This window comes from Silurus meridionalis, chromosome 15 (assembly GCF_014805685.1).
Source record: "Silurus meridionalis isolate SWU-2019-XX chromosome 15, ASM1480568v1, whole genome shotgun sequence".
NCBI lineage: Eukaryota > Metazoa > Chordata > Actinopteri > Siluriformes > Siluridae > Silurus > Silurus meridionalis.
Genome location: NC_060898.1, coordinates 8,226,429 through 8,241,836, shown reverse-complemented (window position 1 = coordinate 8,241,836; position 15,408 = coordinate 8,226,429). Strand labels below are relative to the sequence as shown.

Genomic DNA, 15,408 nt, shown 5'->3' with positions numbered 1-15,408 from the left:
TCTAACGTTATTGTAACAGTTTGGTAAAGAACACAAGGCTGGAAAATCAGATGTCCCCACATATTTCTCTATATATTTTATACAAACTAATGTTCAGTAAGTATAAATGTTAGTAGTAGATTTTTTTATTTATTATTATTTGGCTGAATTTTTTTTTTAATTATTATATTAACAACCATAGTCTTTACATTTTCATTTTTAGCATTGTGCACAAGTTATGGTTTGACAAAATATACTACAGCCTCTCTTAGTTTATTTTAATTAAATATAAACCTACACCCAAAAAAAAATCAGCAGAAAACACCTACATTACTATGAAATCCATAATTGACCTATTAGTTTAGTGTTATGTTTGTTAGTACTTGCCCACAAAACTTGCAAGCAAATATTTTTGGTTTTATTTCCAAAATATATACAAACTAGTTGCCCAATTTAAACCACAATGTACCTGTCCAGACCAAGGCAATTATGAAGGAAAAGTATTGAACATGGTCTTTTTTTATTTATTTAATCCTGAAAGAAAAAAAATCTCCTACACTTGCACAACTTTTTTTCTGTATCCTGATTGGATTCCAGGCATAATAAATAACTCATGATTGGCTGAACTTGCTTTCCAATTGAGGACACAAGGCCACTGTGTCATTCCTACTTAAATGCTACTACTTTTGTCTATGGAATATTTGTTTTCAAAAGCATGAAACAGACAGCATGCATAGCTGCATTAATGTGCATAAGGCATTGTTATTTTAATCGTAATAAAAAAGCAGCCTTGATAATATTAGGAGGCAAAAACTGTGACATTCCACCAAGCAGCTTAGATGTTTTGTTATAAAACACACAAATACTAAATACACTGTCAGGAATAATGAATGGTTTATTTCACTGCATTTTCTTCATTCATTGTTTGCAAAGAAAAAGTCACTCCCGCAATAATGGATTTAATTCCACCAAAGAATGCAAAATTTAAAAATGAAAACAAACAAACAAAAAAAAAAACAATCAAAACAAAAAAAAGATCAAAACAAATACTGAAAGAGTTTGTGAAATTAAAAAAGCTTTGCTGTGAATTACACTGGCAATCACATAATTGTAATTTGTGTTATAGACAGCTAACAAAAGTTAAATAGAGAACTAGTAAACTTTCACTAGGGTCCAGCCCTAATCCTTACAGCCAGAGATATTTTTTTAGCTAGCTTGCGCTCTATTTTCTGTGCTCAGAAAGTTAAAAGCATGGGGTTGTCCTCCATCACCTTGTCTTTTAGTGAACTATACCAAAAAGTGACGTGGGCCATCTTTTTTTTTTTTTTTTTATCTAATACAACTTACATATTACCAAGGGGATTAGGGAGACTATCCTGGTCAGGATTGTGGAGGATCCAGAGCCTACCCCAGGATAAATATTAATCACTTATTTACACACTATTCACACACCCCTTCACACCTATGATGTAATTAGTGTAGCAAATCCACCTACTGGTTTGATGTGGGAGGAAATTAGACAACCCAGAGAAAACTTAAAATTTTGCTGATTAACGTATGCAACATTCAAGAGCCCAGATAACGACACCAAATGTTCTTTCAAACGTAGCTGGCTATAACACATCACAGAGATACATTTTTTATATATAATTTAGAAATATAAAAACCATTACATTTAAAGAAAAACTTTTTCCCCCATGACTCTTTCAAAACAAAGCTTCCTTTTCTTGCCATTTATATTGTCCTTTAATAAAACTTGTGATTAAACATCTTGTTTGAAAAGTAAAAAAGTAAACCAAAGTAAAAAAAAAAAAAAATCATAAAATATAAAGCGCCACAAAGGATCACTATGACATGATTCATTTACGAAGCATTGAATAAATTATCAAATAAAAACATTCATACAACATGATTTGTCAGAAATGCTAAGAACAACCTAAGAACAGCTAAGAACAGCCTTATTGTTTAAACAATTTTCAATACAATTGAAGCATGCACACTAAGAGTAACAGCTATACCTACTCTTTGTCACAGTTATTTTCACATAAAAGGCAGGATGAAAACAACAACAATAAACAGTAGAGAAATTCAGAGATGATGATTGTAGAGTTGAATTAATGCTTAGTTGAATTGTACTAATGCTTAACCTTTTTTTATAGCAAGTGTTTTATCACTCTCTATCTCTCACCCTTTCTCTGAATGACTTGTATTTTCTTAAAAGAAAATAAAAATAAAAATAAAAGCAGATTTCAGTTTCCTTTGCAGGTTGCATACTAAAAGCCCGGCATCCAGTTCCATACCTCGCACGACTGATACCATGTGCATGCATTAAAAGCAAGACTGAGGGATGAGAATATTCAGAGACCTCCTTTCTCCTCCAGCTTCTGGAACAGAGCCTGACTGCGCAGATGGGATTCTCTTTCTCCGTCTTTCCACACGATGAGCAGGTGATCAGCTGAGCAAGTGACAACTCCCTTCTTGCCAAAACTCAGAAACATCTGTAATATAGAGATGCAGCAGCAAATGTCTTGTCAGCCATTTTAAGCAAAGTAACAAAAAATAGTGTTTTTTCCTTTCTCTGTAAACCATTACTCTTTATTTATAGGTAGTGCTGCACGATTAATTGCATGAGGGTGTTGTGCCTAATTCCGACCCCCCTGGCTGAAGTCTCCCCAATCGGGACAGTACCGTCCTGTTTCACAAGTAATATTGTATGGGTAAAATGCTACATTTAATTCTATCAGCATGGACAGCTTTTGTATTTAGGGGGATATTATTTAGGCAGGCTGATATACATTTCAGCATTATCTGTGTGCAATTACCTTGATAACCAATCGAATGGTCATATCGCAATATTGACCACAATCATCGCAACATGACATTTTACATGCATCTAGGTGAAAGCTATTCAAAATCAAAATTTTAGGCTATGGCTGACTTTGACAGTGGTATGCTTCAAGTGGACATTCGGTGCAACCCAGATGAGGATGGGTTCCCTTTTGAGTCTGGTTCCTCTCAAGGTTTCTTCCTTATGCCATCTCGGGGGGTTTTTCCTTGCCACAGTTGCTCATCAGGGAGAAACTTACTTACAAAGAACATATGTACTTTTAATCACCACATAATCTGTGTAAAGCTGCTTTGAGACAATGTTCATTGTTAAAAGCGCTATACAAATAAAAATAAATTGAATTGAATTGAAATTGAAGTATGTTTGCTGGTCCGAGTATCTTATAAAACGCATGTGTCATGAATCTGTGTATTAAAGATTAAAAGATTGACAGTCGATAATTGTTTGACCTTTAAGTCTTGTGCTCTTCAGGATTGAGAGTGTATTGTGTACCTGTACGGCTCCAGAGTGACCAATCAGGTCACCAACCAACTCGAGCGAGCACAGACCAGAAACTTCCAGAAGCTTCTTAGATGGAACACTACCCTGTTTACTGGATCTCCCGATGGTGCCAAACAAGCTGAAAAACCCTGATAGAGAGTGAGTGAGTGAGTGAGTGAGTGAGTGAGTGAGTGAGTGAGTGAGTGAGTGAGTGAGTGAGAGAGAGAGATGGAGAGAGAGGGAAGCATGAGAAGTAAAAAGGTGAATAATGCTTTAACAACTTTTCATTTTGATTGCAGGTTTTAATTCGGGAATGAGCAACTTTCATAGTGTTGGTGATTGCCCTACTGAAACTAGTGATCATGTAATTCACCGCTGCAGAACTCTGGTCAGGGAGTTGGAGTCATCAGATAGAGTTTAGCCATTTATTGCACAAAAGTAACCCTATACACAGGGTAATGTGCATGAGATAGTTTTAGCTTCACAAACTGTATCATGTAGATGTGTCAGTCTCACCTGAGGAGGCAGGCTCTGCAGGTAGTGGAAGCTCTTGTAGCTCCCAGATCCTGACACTACCATCCTCAGAACAGGACATCACCTGTCTAAAAGAGAACACACACAAGCTCACAACTGGTGTTTCTCAGAATGGAATTTTTATATTTCCTTTTTCTCCCATTTCACTTGGAATATAAATCGGTGGAAAAGAGAATCATAATTCAGGTTTTTTTTTTTATAAGGGTTTTCTTAGTGAAAGTTTTAACTAAGTGGTCATTTGAAAAATAAAAAATAAAACAATTATAAATTTGTACCCATTGTGCAGCAGCGTGGTGTATAGGACATCAGAGTCGTGAGCAAACTTCCTATACGCCACTACTGTTTTCATCCTTGTGTTATACACAAACAACCCACTGCCCACTGCTGCAACTACACGCTATGTGCGACAGAGAGGGAGAAAGAGAGAGAGAGAGAGAGAAAAAGAAGGAAAAAGAAAAAGAGACAGTAAGAAAGATATGCTGACCAGTTTTTAAAAATCTCAAATATAATCCAGTCACCAGTGGAATAAAGCCCCACCTCTCCATCTGAGTACAGGTGCTGGATGGATGCTTCACTCTGTTTCTGCTGACCCATTCTAATCTCTGATTGGCTCTCTCGATCTGGTTCCTCCCACAAAATCCGCTCATAAGCCTGGATTGTCCAGTCTAGGGTATCCCAGAGAATGACCTCTCCGATGTGAGAGCCACTAGCAAATAAGTCATCTAGCAACCCAGAAAAAAAGAAACGGTTACAGCAAAAACTTTAACTATAAAATATTTACGTTTCCAAATTAGGTGAATGAATGCAATAAACTTTCCATCTCATAGATGCTTTCATTTCTATGAAGACCACATGTTATCATTTGTCTAATTTTAAAGTATTGAGACACCTGACATTTCCAGTCATTTAGGTTTAGTCACATAGGTTATTTCTCAAACTGTTATCACAAACGTTGGTATAGGATAGGTTGCCTTTGGATGTAGTAGCATTATATTTTCCCTTCAATTAAACTAGAAAACCAAAACCTGTGTGCAAAGCAGGATATGGTTCATAATGGTTGGAATGGAAGATCTTGCATGGCCTGCTATAGAGCTCTAGCCATAATGAACAACTTTGGGATGATTCAGAACGCTGACTGCACCCCAGACCTCCTCAACCTACATCAGTACCTGACTTTGTGACACCTTTGTGATCCCTGTGCACAGGGATCACAAAGTATCCAAAAGATCCAAAAGATCACTCTAAAACCTTGTGAAACATTTCCCCAGAAGAGTGGATGTTATTATAATAGCCAATGGGGACTAAATGTAAAGTGGGATGTTTTTAACAAAAAAAAGAAAAAAAAAAAAAAAAAAAACCCACATACACAGATCCTATGGTCAGGTGTCCACAAACCTTTATAAATTTTATATTTAAAGTGAATCCGGAAAATAGATGTTTAATGGCTTGTAATTTTACAGCAAAGTATTAATACGCATAAACCAAAATATAATTTCATGCTTACTACTCTGTCTCATAAAAGATGAATGTGGTGTCTAGTGGCATGAATGCATGTTTATTGGCTCACCGTTGACTCTGATGAGTGTCCGGATCGTGTCTTGGTGGTCAGTCAGATGTTGAATGGCCACAATCGACTTTTCAGGTTCAGACAAATTTAGCTTAAAGATTACTAAAATAAAAGATTAAATTATTGGTCAACAGATCAACCTAGTAGAATAAAAGCATTCAAAAGAAAAAACATTATAACATTATAAAAACATTAACAATATTTGTAATGTACCTATATATATATATATATATATATATATATATATATATATATATATATATATATATATATATATATATATATATATATCCTAGAGACAAAAAATGTTCATTAGTGTTCTGACACCAATAACCATACAACAGTCATTACCCAATAGCTGCTAGCCTGCATCTGCATTTTAAGATTTTAGTAGTTGTTTCTCATAAAATACACAATGAGTCTTTAATAACTGAACAGCAATGTCAGTCAGGAATGTATGAATACACTTTATGGTTTTATGATCAAATATGCATTTGACAAGACATTTCTATCAGAGAAGAAATATATTTAGTGTTATGTACAGTCACTAAATTATTTATATAAATATTTAATAAAACCATAGCGGTTTTTTTGTCAGTTATCAAACACATTGAGTATTTGATAAGGAACAAATACACAACTACTAATTGATGCAGTTCTCCATGCAGTACAGTGCTTAAAATGCAGATGCAGGCTAGCAGCTATTGGGTAATGGGTCAGTCTCTAGAATCTATTTAACTAAACTAAATCCATGGACCCAACCTGCTATATGTCAATAAGACCTGCTTAAAATGCATATCTGTATATCCTAAAATGCACCCGAAATATCTGCAGCACCTGCATGAGGCAATCATGTTGATATGGACCAAAACCTCAAGGTAGAGTATTTCCAACATCTTGTTGAATCTATGCCATGAAGAACTGAGGCTGTTTTGAGAGCGGAAGGCCCTACCCATTCTTAGTATAATATTTCTAATAAACTTCTTTATGAGTGTATAACACAATTTGATTTGGTGTTTGAAAACTATTAATGTGGTTGTCTGCATGAAGGCACACAGTGATTTGTAATTAATCACAAACATATATATAGAAAAAACTATTATGCGCTTTGACAGTAAACATATTCATTTCTTTAGCCAGTCCTGTTAATTTCACATTGCACAAAGTAATATTTCAAAGCATCAAACTTATTTAAATCATTAATTTTTTATTACTTCCGGAATAAACTTCAGATTTAATCAATCATTTTTATTGACTAATTGACTAAAATTAAAAATTAATTCCAACAAATAAATTATTGCACATTCAGTGCCTGTCAATAGTTTAGAAACATCTAGTCTTTTATAGTTTTTGAGACATATGTTCCTTTTGTTTATATGCAACAAACTAGTTAAAAGGCAAAAACCACAAGATTTGTACAGTAAATGACGCAGATTGGTCTTGAACAAATGAGTCCAATGTTTGGCTCTAATAGAAAAGCTTATGTAAGATAGAGAACAGGAGAGAAGATTGTAAGCAGACTGCCTCACACCCACAATCAGACATGAAGGTGGAAGCTTAATGGTTTGGGGTTGTTTTGGAGCAGTGAAGAACTAATTGGAGACTAATTCCAGGTGACAGGAATACTGAACCAACATGGATATCATACCATACTTCCATGGCATGCAATTAGGTCTGGACTGCAGCTAATTGAATCAATTTTATCATACAACAAGATGTGCCGAAGCGTATGTCCAAACATTTTAAACATTATTTAGAGAGCAAACATTCAGCTGGAGTGTTTGCTCTCAAGGATTGAGTGAGCTGCCAGTCAGTGGACCTGAATCCTATTGAACTGCTCTGGGATTAACTAAATCGCATGGTCAGAAAGAAATTTCCAACTAGTGAAAAATTTTATTGGAACGTTTTACAAGAGGCACGACAAATTATTTCAGCTGAATGGAAAAACCATTTATCTGGATGCCAGGAGTGTGTAAAGCTCTTATTCATGCTAAGGAGGATTTTACATTGACAAAGTTGTATATTTACATTGTACATGTAGTCTGTACATTAATCAATTTGTCTGGTAAATCTTTAGATTATTAAATTACCAAAGTTTGTTGCATATAAACAAAAGGAATATGCATGTCATTCATACCTAGTCATTCATTGTTTTTGAGAAACACATGCATGTTCCTTTTGTTTATATACAACAAACTTTGGCTTCCAAAGTTTTTGACAGGCACTGCAATTGTTGAAGCAGATTTAGAGTGCAGCACCATCATGAGGGGTATTGAGTGTTCAAACCTTACACACTGCTCCTTTCACAAATTAAGTGTCAAAAGAAACACTTTTCGTATATGCTAGATTAAAAAAAAAGTAAACTCATTGTAATGCGTCTTACCAATCTCTTTGTCAATGGCAGCAGCAACACAGCATTTGGGCAAATCCACCAAGGCAGTGATGCCTTTATAAAGAAACAAACGAACCATCAGGAACAAGTGCAATTCATTTTCTACAACAGCGTGTGTGTGTGTGTGTGTGTGTGTGTGTGTGTGTGTGTGTGCGCACATACCTAAGTCTCTGTAATGCACAGTCTTACACTGTAGTTGAAAGTCTCTATTCCACACACACAGTTCATTGCCTCCAGATAAAAACACATCCAGAAGATCCAACACCAACACACACTGTTGAAAAGAGAACCAACATGCAATTTAAAAAAAAATGTATTAAATTTTTTTTTTTTAAACAAATCCTATTTTATTATGGTTAAAGCATTCTCCTGTTCATATTTAAAACAAAACCATACCTAACGCATGACCAAAATCCTCCTGACATTTGGAATACAGTTAGATGATTTAGAAACTAGTTAAACTTTGTATAGATCAAAACAGTGTACCTTAACAGAAGACTGTAGATTGGACACAGAGTGCAGTCTGTGCCCTGTGTCAGCATCCCACAGCTACATCAGTGTTAAGGAGCGTACAATACACTCCAATGCCAGATAATACAGAAATAAATGAGGGTGTGTATATATTAGGGCTGTCAAAATTAACACGTTATTAAAGCATTAATGCAAATTCATTTCAACTGCACTAATTTTATTAACAAGCAATTAATGCACCACACATTTTTGTTTGACCATTTTTAAAAAAATATATAAATAATAAATATAAAAAATGTGAAATTAAAACATTTAATACAACATATTTATTCACGACATCCTTTCTTTGCTTAGATAATTCCTAAAATAATAATAAACTCCACTGAAAAATCTTTTTAAATCAGCCAACCTTTTTTTTTTTTTTTTACTTATTATCAGAGTATTTAAAACTTTAAAACTAAAAAAGTATTAATTTAAGGTAATTGAATAAAAATGTGTGATTAAGTTGTGATTAATCACAAGACAATCTCATTACAATCATCCGATTAATCACAATTAAACATTTTAAACAGTTGACAGCCCTTGGAGGTGTGTGTGTGTGTGTATATATATGCACATATCCATATAAGGATACACACATCATGCGGTCCGAGGAAGCTGTTATAAGAACTGTGAGGGATTTTTCTGTGCTGGTAAACGTGTACGCCGTCAATGTGGTGATCTGTTGAGTATGAGCTCGTAATTCTACCAGCCGCTCTCCAGTCTGTAACACAATTAAACACAGACAGACACACACACAGCATTTTATTTTTCCTCTTCTTGCATTTTGGAATTTGGAAAAGAAGTTTGTGAACATTTTTATTTGCTCATCATCAAAAAAATACATTACTTCTATTTCTAAAAGTTACAAATTGCTTTTTTGCAAATATCACAATAACTAGTTATGCAACTATTGTCATCTTTAGGTAATATGTCTTGCAGTTATCTTTTAAAACGATCCTGAGGTAAAAAACTTTAGCCAATTTGACCACTTGCATAATTTGCATCATTGAATCATCTTTGAATTAATGTCTCTGGGGTCTAATTTAAAAGGTGGCAAGCTTAAAATCTCATATATACAGGTAAAGGTGTCCCACCTCAACATTCCACACAAGCACCATTCCATCATCCCCTGCTGATGCAAATCTGAAACACAAACAGAAACAAAGCAAAGGTCTGTTTTCAACACGTATATGCCAAATGTCATGTCCCCAGCCAATATCATCAGTAAGAGTATGCACAGACACACACAGGCGCACACACACACAAATACACATAGAACAATGTTGTAGCTAGATTTTGTATCTACTATATTTTGTATCTGAGACAATTGGTGTAATATGAAGTGCAGTGGCTATTAGCAGGCTCATACAGACACATAAACACAAAGATTAAGTTCTCAAAACACATATACACTTTATAATTAAAGATGTATTGACATCACCATTGTACCCATATGCGCTTGCTGAACATTCCATTCCGGATTTAGTCCCTTTTGCTGTTATAATAACCTCCACTTGATCTGTGAGCATTATGCACAATTTAACCATTAGTGAGGTTAGAAACTGATAGTGGGTAAGGAGGCCTAGTGGGCAGTTGTTGCTCCAATTCATCCAACAGGTTTAATAGGGTTGAGATTACAAGTCTGTGAAGGCCCCTGGAGTTCTTCCACAACTGGGCAAATCATATTGTTTCAGACCTTAAATAGGGGCATTGTCTTGCTGTAGTATTTTGACCCCTTATTTTTCTATTACAATATCATTAATGCTACATCATAAACAGTCATCCTATAAAACGGTGTACTTCCAACTTTGATAGAAACAGTTTGGGGAAAACTCCCGTGGGGATGAGATGTTCAGGTGTCAACAAATCTTACACATAGTGAAGTTCAAGTTCAGCGGACATAGTCAGGATCAGCTGAGTTTATAGAGAGACGAGGAGATGGAAATGATTGCTTACCTGAATTCATCAATTTGCACCAGAAATCGAACAATGTCATAATGGCCTCTGAGCACCTGCAGTTCGGTGTAACAATTTTTGGGCTGTTCTTCTCCAATACAAAGGGCAGCACAGCGGTTCTGTATCACACAAAGTGCAATCCAGCTTTAATCAGGATTCACGCCACCACCATTATATCAAACTTATGTTATATACATCATCATTTTAAAGTGGTCTGAATTAGGTGGGATTTTATCTCATTAAGCTTCCCATAGAGGCAAGATCACTGTAAAACTGAACTCAATTGAGCCCAAGTCTTTTTGTATTATTATAAACTGAGCATAAAATGAAAGATCTTCACAATTTTCACTTTCCCTAACCTACTTAATATTATTTATTAGAGAATATCAATACAGCAGTAAGCGCCACCCTGAATCAGTTTCAAATGCTTAGAAGAAAAATAAATAAACGACTTATGAAACCAGGTCACATTCACATTATGTGCCAGACAATTAAGATTCAACACACATAAATGTGAATCAGAAGAGAGAAATTAATTATTAAATTGAGGAATGGACCTCAATTTGGTCTTAGATGTTATTCGGGTTACTGAGGACTGCCAGTCAGCTTAAACAATTCCTCCAAATTTCCTCTGACTGTTGTTTTCCAGATTCTTCTCCTTAAACGCTACAGATGTAGGTGTGGGAAAATCACAAGAGATCAGCAGGGTCTGAAATACTCAAAGCAGTCTTTGTGGCACATCTTTGCAACGTTCAAAGTAACAGAACAAATTTTTGCCCTATTTTGATATGTATAGTGTACATTAATTACAGCTCTTAACCTGTTTTTGCATGATTTTATTCAGTGAGCTGCTGAAATACAATTGGCTGACTGGAGATTTGCATAAGTGAGCAGGGCCTGTGACTCTACATGTGTAGAAATATTAAATAAAAAAATCTCAATAAGACTGCTTGTTTTCGCTCCTCTCTCTCAAACCCATGTACTTCTTAATTCCATATAGTTACACTGTCATTATTACCTCAGCGGAGCCATGTGAGCCGCGAGTACCAAGAATCCAGCGAAGCATCACACACTGCTTTTATAGAAATAGACCAGGTTCTGAAATGAGAGAAATATTTGATTTTGTACTTAAATGCCTTTTATTTAAACAGGTAATGCTCAATACAGTCCTTTCATTCTCACACTACACTCCAGAAAAGACTTTTGGTCAGATTAGAGGACGTGCCATTATGTTTTATCCCCATTAAAAGGAATTCTTCTCATATTTCATAGTGTTTTATAGGCAAACATTAAGTATAATTATACAAATATATATATAATTACATAAAATAACTCATAAGGTAACAAATCCAAGACAACCTTGAATTCCCTGGATCAATCTGATATTAGGGAGCTCTGGTAGTAGAGGTTCTCTTTATTTTTTTCTTTATTTTTATAATCGTCAACATTATACATTAATACTGAAGACATCCAAAATTTGAAAGAACACATAAGGAATTATGCAGAATCCAGAATGTTTTATATTTTAGATTGTCCAAGTAGCTACCTTCATGCCATTCTCTCATCAGATTCACAAGTCTCTTGGAATAGTTTTCAATTCACAGGTCTCTTGTCAAGAGTTCATTTGTGAAATTCCTTTTATTTTTTTTAATGTGCTTTAGACAACCAGTTGTGTGTAGAAAAAAGAGTGATTGCAGAGTCTTATTGTTACTTTTACGACTACTGTACAAATCCATATTGTGGCAAGAAACACTCAGTTAAGTAAAGAGAAAATACAGTCCATCATTACCTCAAGAAATGAAGATACTCAATTAAATAAAAAAATATCAAGAACTTTATATGTATACCAAAGTGCAGTTTCCAAAACCCTATAAATAAAACAGGCTCTCATGAGGACCCTTCCAAGAAAGGAAGACCAAGAGCTACCTCTGCTGCAGAGAATACGTTTATTAGAATTACCAGCCTCAGATACTGCCCAATTACATAAATGCTTCCCAGAGTTCAAGTGGCAGACATATTTAAGCATGCACTGTATAGGGGAACAGTGTGAGCCAGGCCTGCATAGTCCAAATGCGGCAAAAACACAAGGAATAGACATTAAATCAGTGAAAACCTTTGGCCTTAAGAGTCAAAAGTTCTTAAAATTTTTTAGCTTAACAGATCTTAATTTCTTGAAGTTATGATGGACTGTCTTTTCTCTTTGCTTTACTGAGCGTTTCTTGCCACAATATGGATTTGTACAGTAGTTGTAGTGGCACTCAACACCTTTGGGAACTCAAGACTGTTGGAAAACCATTCCAGGTGACTTTTCATGATGCTGACTGCATTAATGCCAAGAATGCAAAGCTGTCATCAAAACAAAAAGCTACTGAATGTCTGGTCCTAAAGCATTTCCGTTGGCACCATTTTCAAAGCAAAACAAAATAACTAACACATACTTTTCAAGTTTAGTTTAACAGTTAAATATTTATTAAAGCTGAAAATAGATGATAAAGTGGAACTACCTGAGCCCTTAAATCAGACATTGAGAACATTAAAAGTTTACGGTATCCACACGTGTATTATTATCTAGTTGAGACCGAGTGCGTCTACACGAGAGGAGCAGTAAAGATTTATCATAGTCTGGATTTGGTCATACAACGTGGATTATGTTTATCTTGTGTTTGGTGAGGGTTGAAGCAAATCAAAAACGTCAGAATCATCCTCGGGATGATTCGTTGCTATGGTAACCAGAAGTTATTAGTGTGCAGTTATTAGTGCGTATTGCACATGCATTGTCTGGTAAGTGTGTATGTCTATGTTAATATTAAAGCACGTTGCTTACTGAATAAAGGGAAATAAAAAGTAAAGTTATAAACTATGTATTGCAACTTTAAATAAGATCTGGAGATAATACCACGAGAACAGTGATTTGGAATAACGGGAAAGAACAGTCTGTGCGAGATGCAGTATTTAATCCGCTGTGTCTAATGTATGAATTTCACCTCCAGATGTTTAATAAACCATGTGTTGATTTCTCTAGCTCCTTCTCGGTGTCCTACCTGCAGTGGTGAACCAATCAGCAGAAGAATGCCAAGAAGTTCTTGCCATTGATTCAAGTCTTATGGGGGTCCCAAGTTGTTGTGTAATTTAAATATTTTTTACTAAAATAATCTATAAATATAAATATGATCTATAAATACCCTAATGCCTTATGGGGGGTCGCAGATCCCCCCTCAATTCGAGCAATGCCAAAACCCAGGAACAGAGAAGCTTGCGTATGACACCAATAACTAAATTAATTGTGTTCCATCATAATTTATTGCACACAATTATTTCATACGTTTTAAAATGATTCGATCAGGTAGACAGCAAGTTAGTTCCTGGTCTGAGAGTTAGTTGGTCTATAAACAACATGGTCCTAGTTTTAATTTTAACATTTCTAATCGCAAGATCACTGTGTATAATCCCACTAATGTTTTCAGTATGCGCGATAAGTCACCAGAAACATCCAAGGACCAAAGACGAATGGCTACTGGAATTGTGTGTGTGTGTGTGTGTGTGTGTGTATATATATATATATAAAGAATGAAAGAGAGTATACAGTAGGATCAAGGCACTGTTTACAGCACTGTTTTATGAAGACTTGAACACTGCAAGCTCCAGGAACAAACACACACATACACACACCTTCACCTTTAAATCTGTAGTCATCCAGCGCCTGTTTCATAGAACCCGGAGATCAGTCAGTTATCCACTCACATATTCAACCACTGTTTTAAAATGAAATAAACGACAGACTCAACAGGAGCGCAATAAAACTACCGAGTCCAAATTTCCTGGATTTCTCAGCATTGTGGTTCTCCTGCATTTGGCCACAATAGTCGCCATGTTTTTCAAAATAAAAGCCCGTTATGTTTTTTTTTATTTTTATTTTATGCTGATAACCACAGTGGTGCAGCAGGTAGCTACTGGGTATCTGGCTACTACCTGTGCTTTCTTACCATGTAAAGCAGAGGTGCCCAGACTATTTTATGAAAGGACCAAAAATTAAAGTTGATTGAGGGCTGTGGGCTTAAAGTACATGTATTATTATACCCAACTACTATCACTATTACTATTACTACTATTAAAACTTACATGAAAATGAAAGTTGCCATGGCCAGGTGATGAGAGGTGCCTGGTTTCCTCCAGACATGACATTACATGACATGACATGACATGACATGAGTTCAGTGATGCTATACAGACAGACAGACAGACAGACAGAGAGATAGACAGACAGACCAACTGACCGATACATACACACATACAGTACAGACCAAAAGTTTGGACACACCTTCTCATTCAAAGAGTTTTCTTTATTTTCATGACTATGAAAATTGTAGAGTCACACTGAAGGCATCAAAACTATGAATTAACACGTGGAATTATATACATAACAAAAAAGTGTAAAACAACTGAAAAATATGTCATATTGTAGGTTCTACAAAGTAGCCACCTTTTGCTTAGATTACTGCTTTGCACACTCTTGGCATTCTCTTGATGCCTACTTTAAAGAACCTACAATATGACATATTTTCAGTTCACTTTTTTGTTATGTATATAATTCCACATGTGTTAATTCATAGTTTTGATGCCTTCAGTGTGACTCTACAATTTTCATAGTCATGAAAATAGGAAAACTCTTTGAATGAGCAGGTGTGTCCAAACTTTTGGTCTGTACTGTATATATATATATATAAACATTTGGTCTGTACTGTATATATATATATACAGTACAGACCAAAGTTTGACACACAAGGTGTGTCCAAACTTTTGGTCTGTACTGTACCTACATACATACATACATACATACATACATACATACATACATACATACGTACATACGTACATACATACTTTGTTCATCCAAATGGGAAATTAAGAAATTTTAGCAGTATCGACAAACTTGTGCAAGTCAAGTCAAGTCAAGTCAAGTTTATTTGTATGGCGCTTTTCACAACAGACATTGTCTCAAAGCAGCTTTACACAAATCAACAGTGATGGTGAATGGTGTGCATTTGTCCCTGATGAGCAAGCCGTGGCGACTGTGGCAAGGAAAAACTCCCTTAGATGTTATGAGGAAGAAACCTTGAGAGGAACCAGACTCAAAAGGGG

General features: G+C 35.4%; 1 protein-coding gene across 2 annotated transcripts; it reads right to left on the bottom strand.

Annotated features, from left to right (window-relative positions):
- Positions 1 to 856: 856 nt before the first annotated feature.
- On the bottom strand, positions 857 to 14,140 carry wdr41 (WD repeat domain 41). Of its 2 annotated transcripts, none has more exons than XM_046868495.1 (14): positions 13,939 to 14,140; positions 11,288 to 11,367; positions 10,270 to 10,388; positions 9,408 to 9,456; positions 8,906 to 9,034; positions 8,287 to 8,349; positions 7,963 to 8,074; positions 7,792 to 7,854; positions 5,409 to 5,510; positions 4,379 to 4,563; positions 4,117 to 4,238; positions 3,824 to 3,909; positions 3,320 to 3,456; positions 857 to 2,477 (listed from the first exon to the last, which is right to left on the bottom strand). In XM_046868495.1, the coding sequence occupies exons 2-14, from the start codon at positions 11,333 to 11,335 to the stop codon at positions 2,337 to 2,339; spliced, it is 1,356 nt and encodes a 451-aa protein (XP_046724451.1). In that variant the 5' UTR covers positions 11,336 to 11,367; positions 13,939 to 14,140; the 3' UTR covers positions 857 to 2,336. The 2 variants fall into 2 exon arrangements, with proteins under 2 accessions (XP_046724451.1, XP_046724450.1); XM_046868494.1 differs by having other exon boundaries at positions 13,945 to 14,140.
- Between the last annotated feature and the right edge of the window lie 1,268 nt (positions 14,141 to 15,408).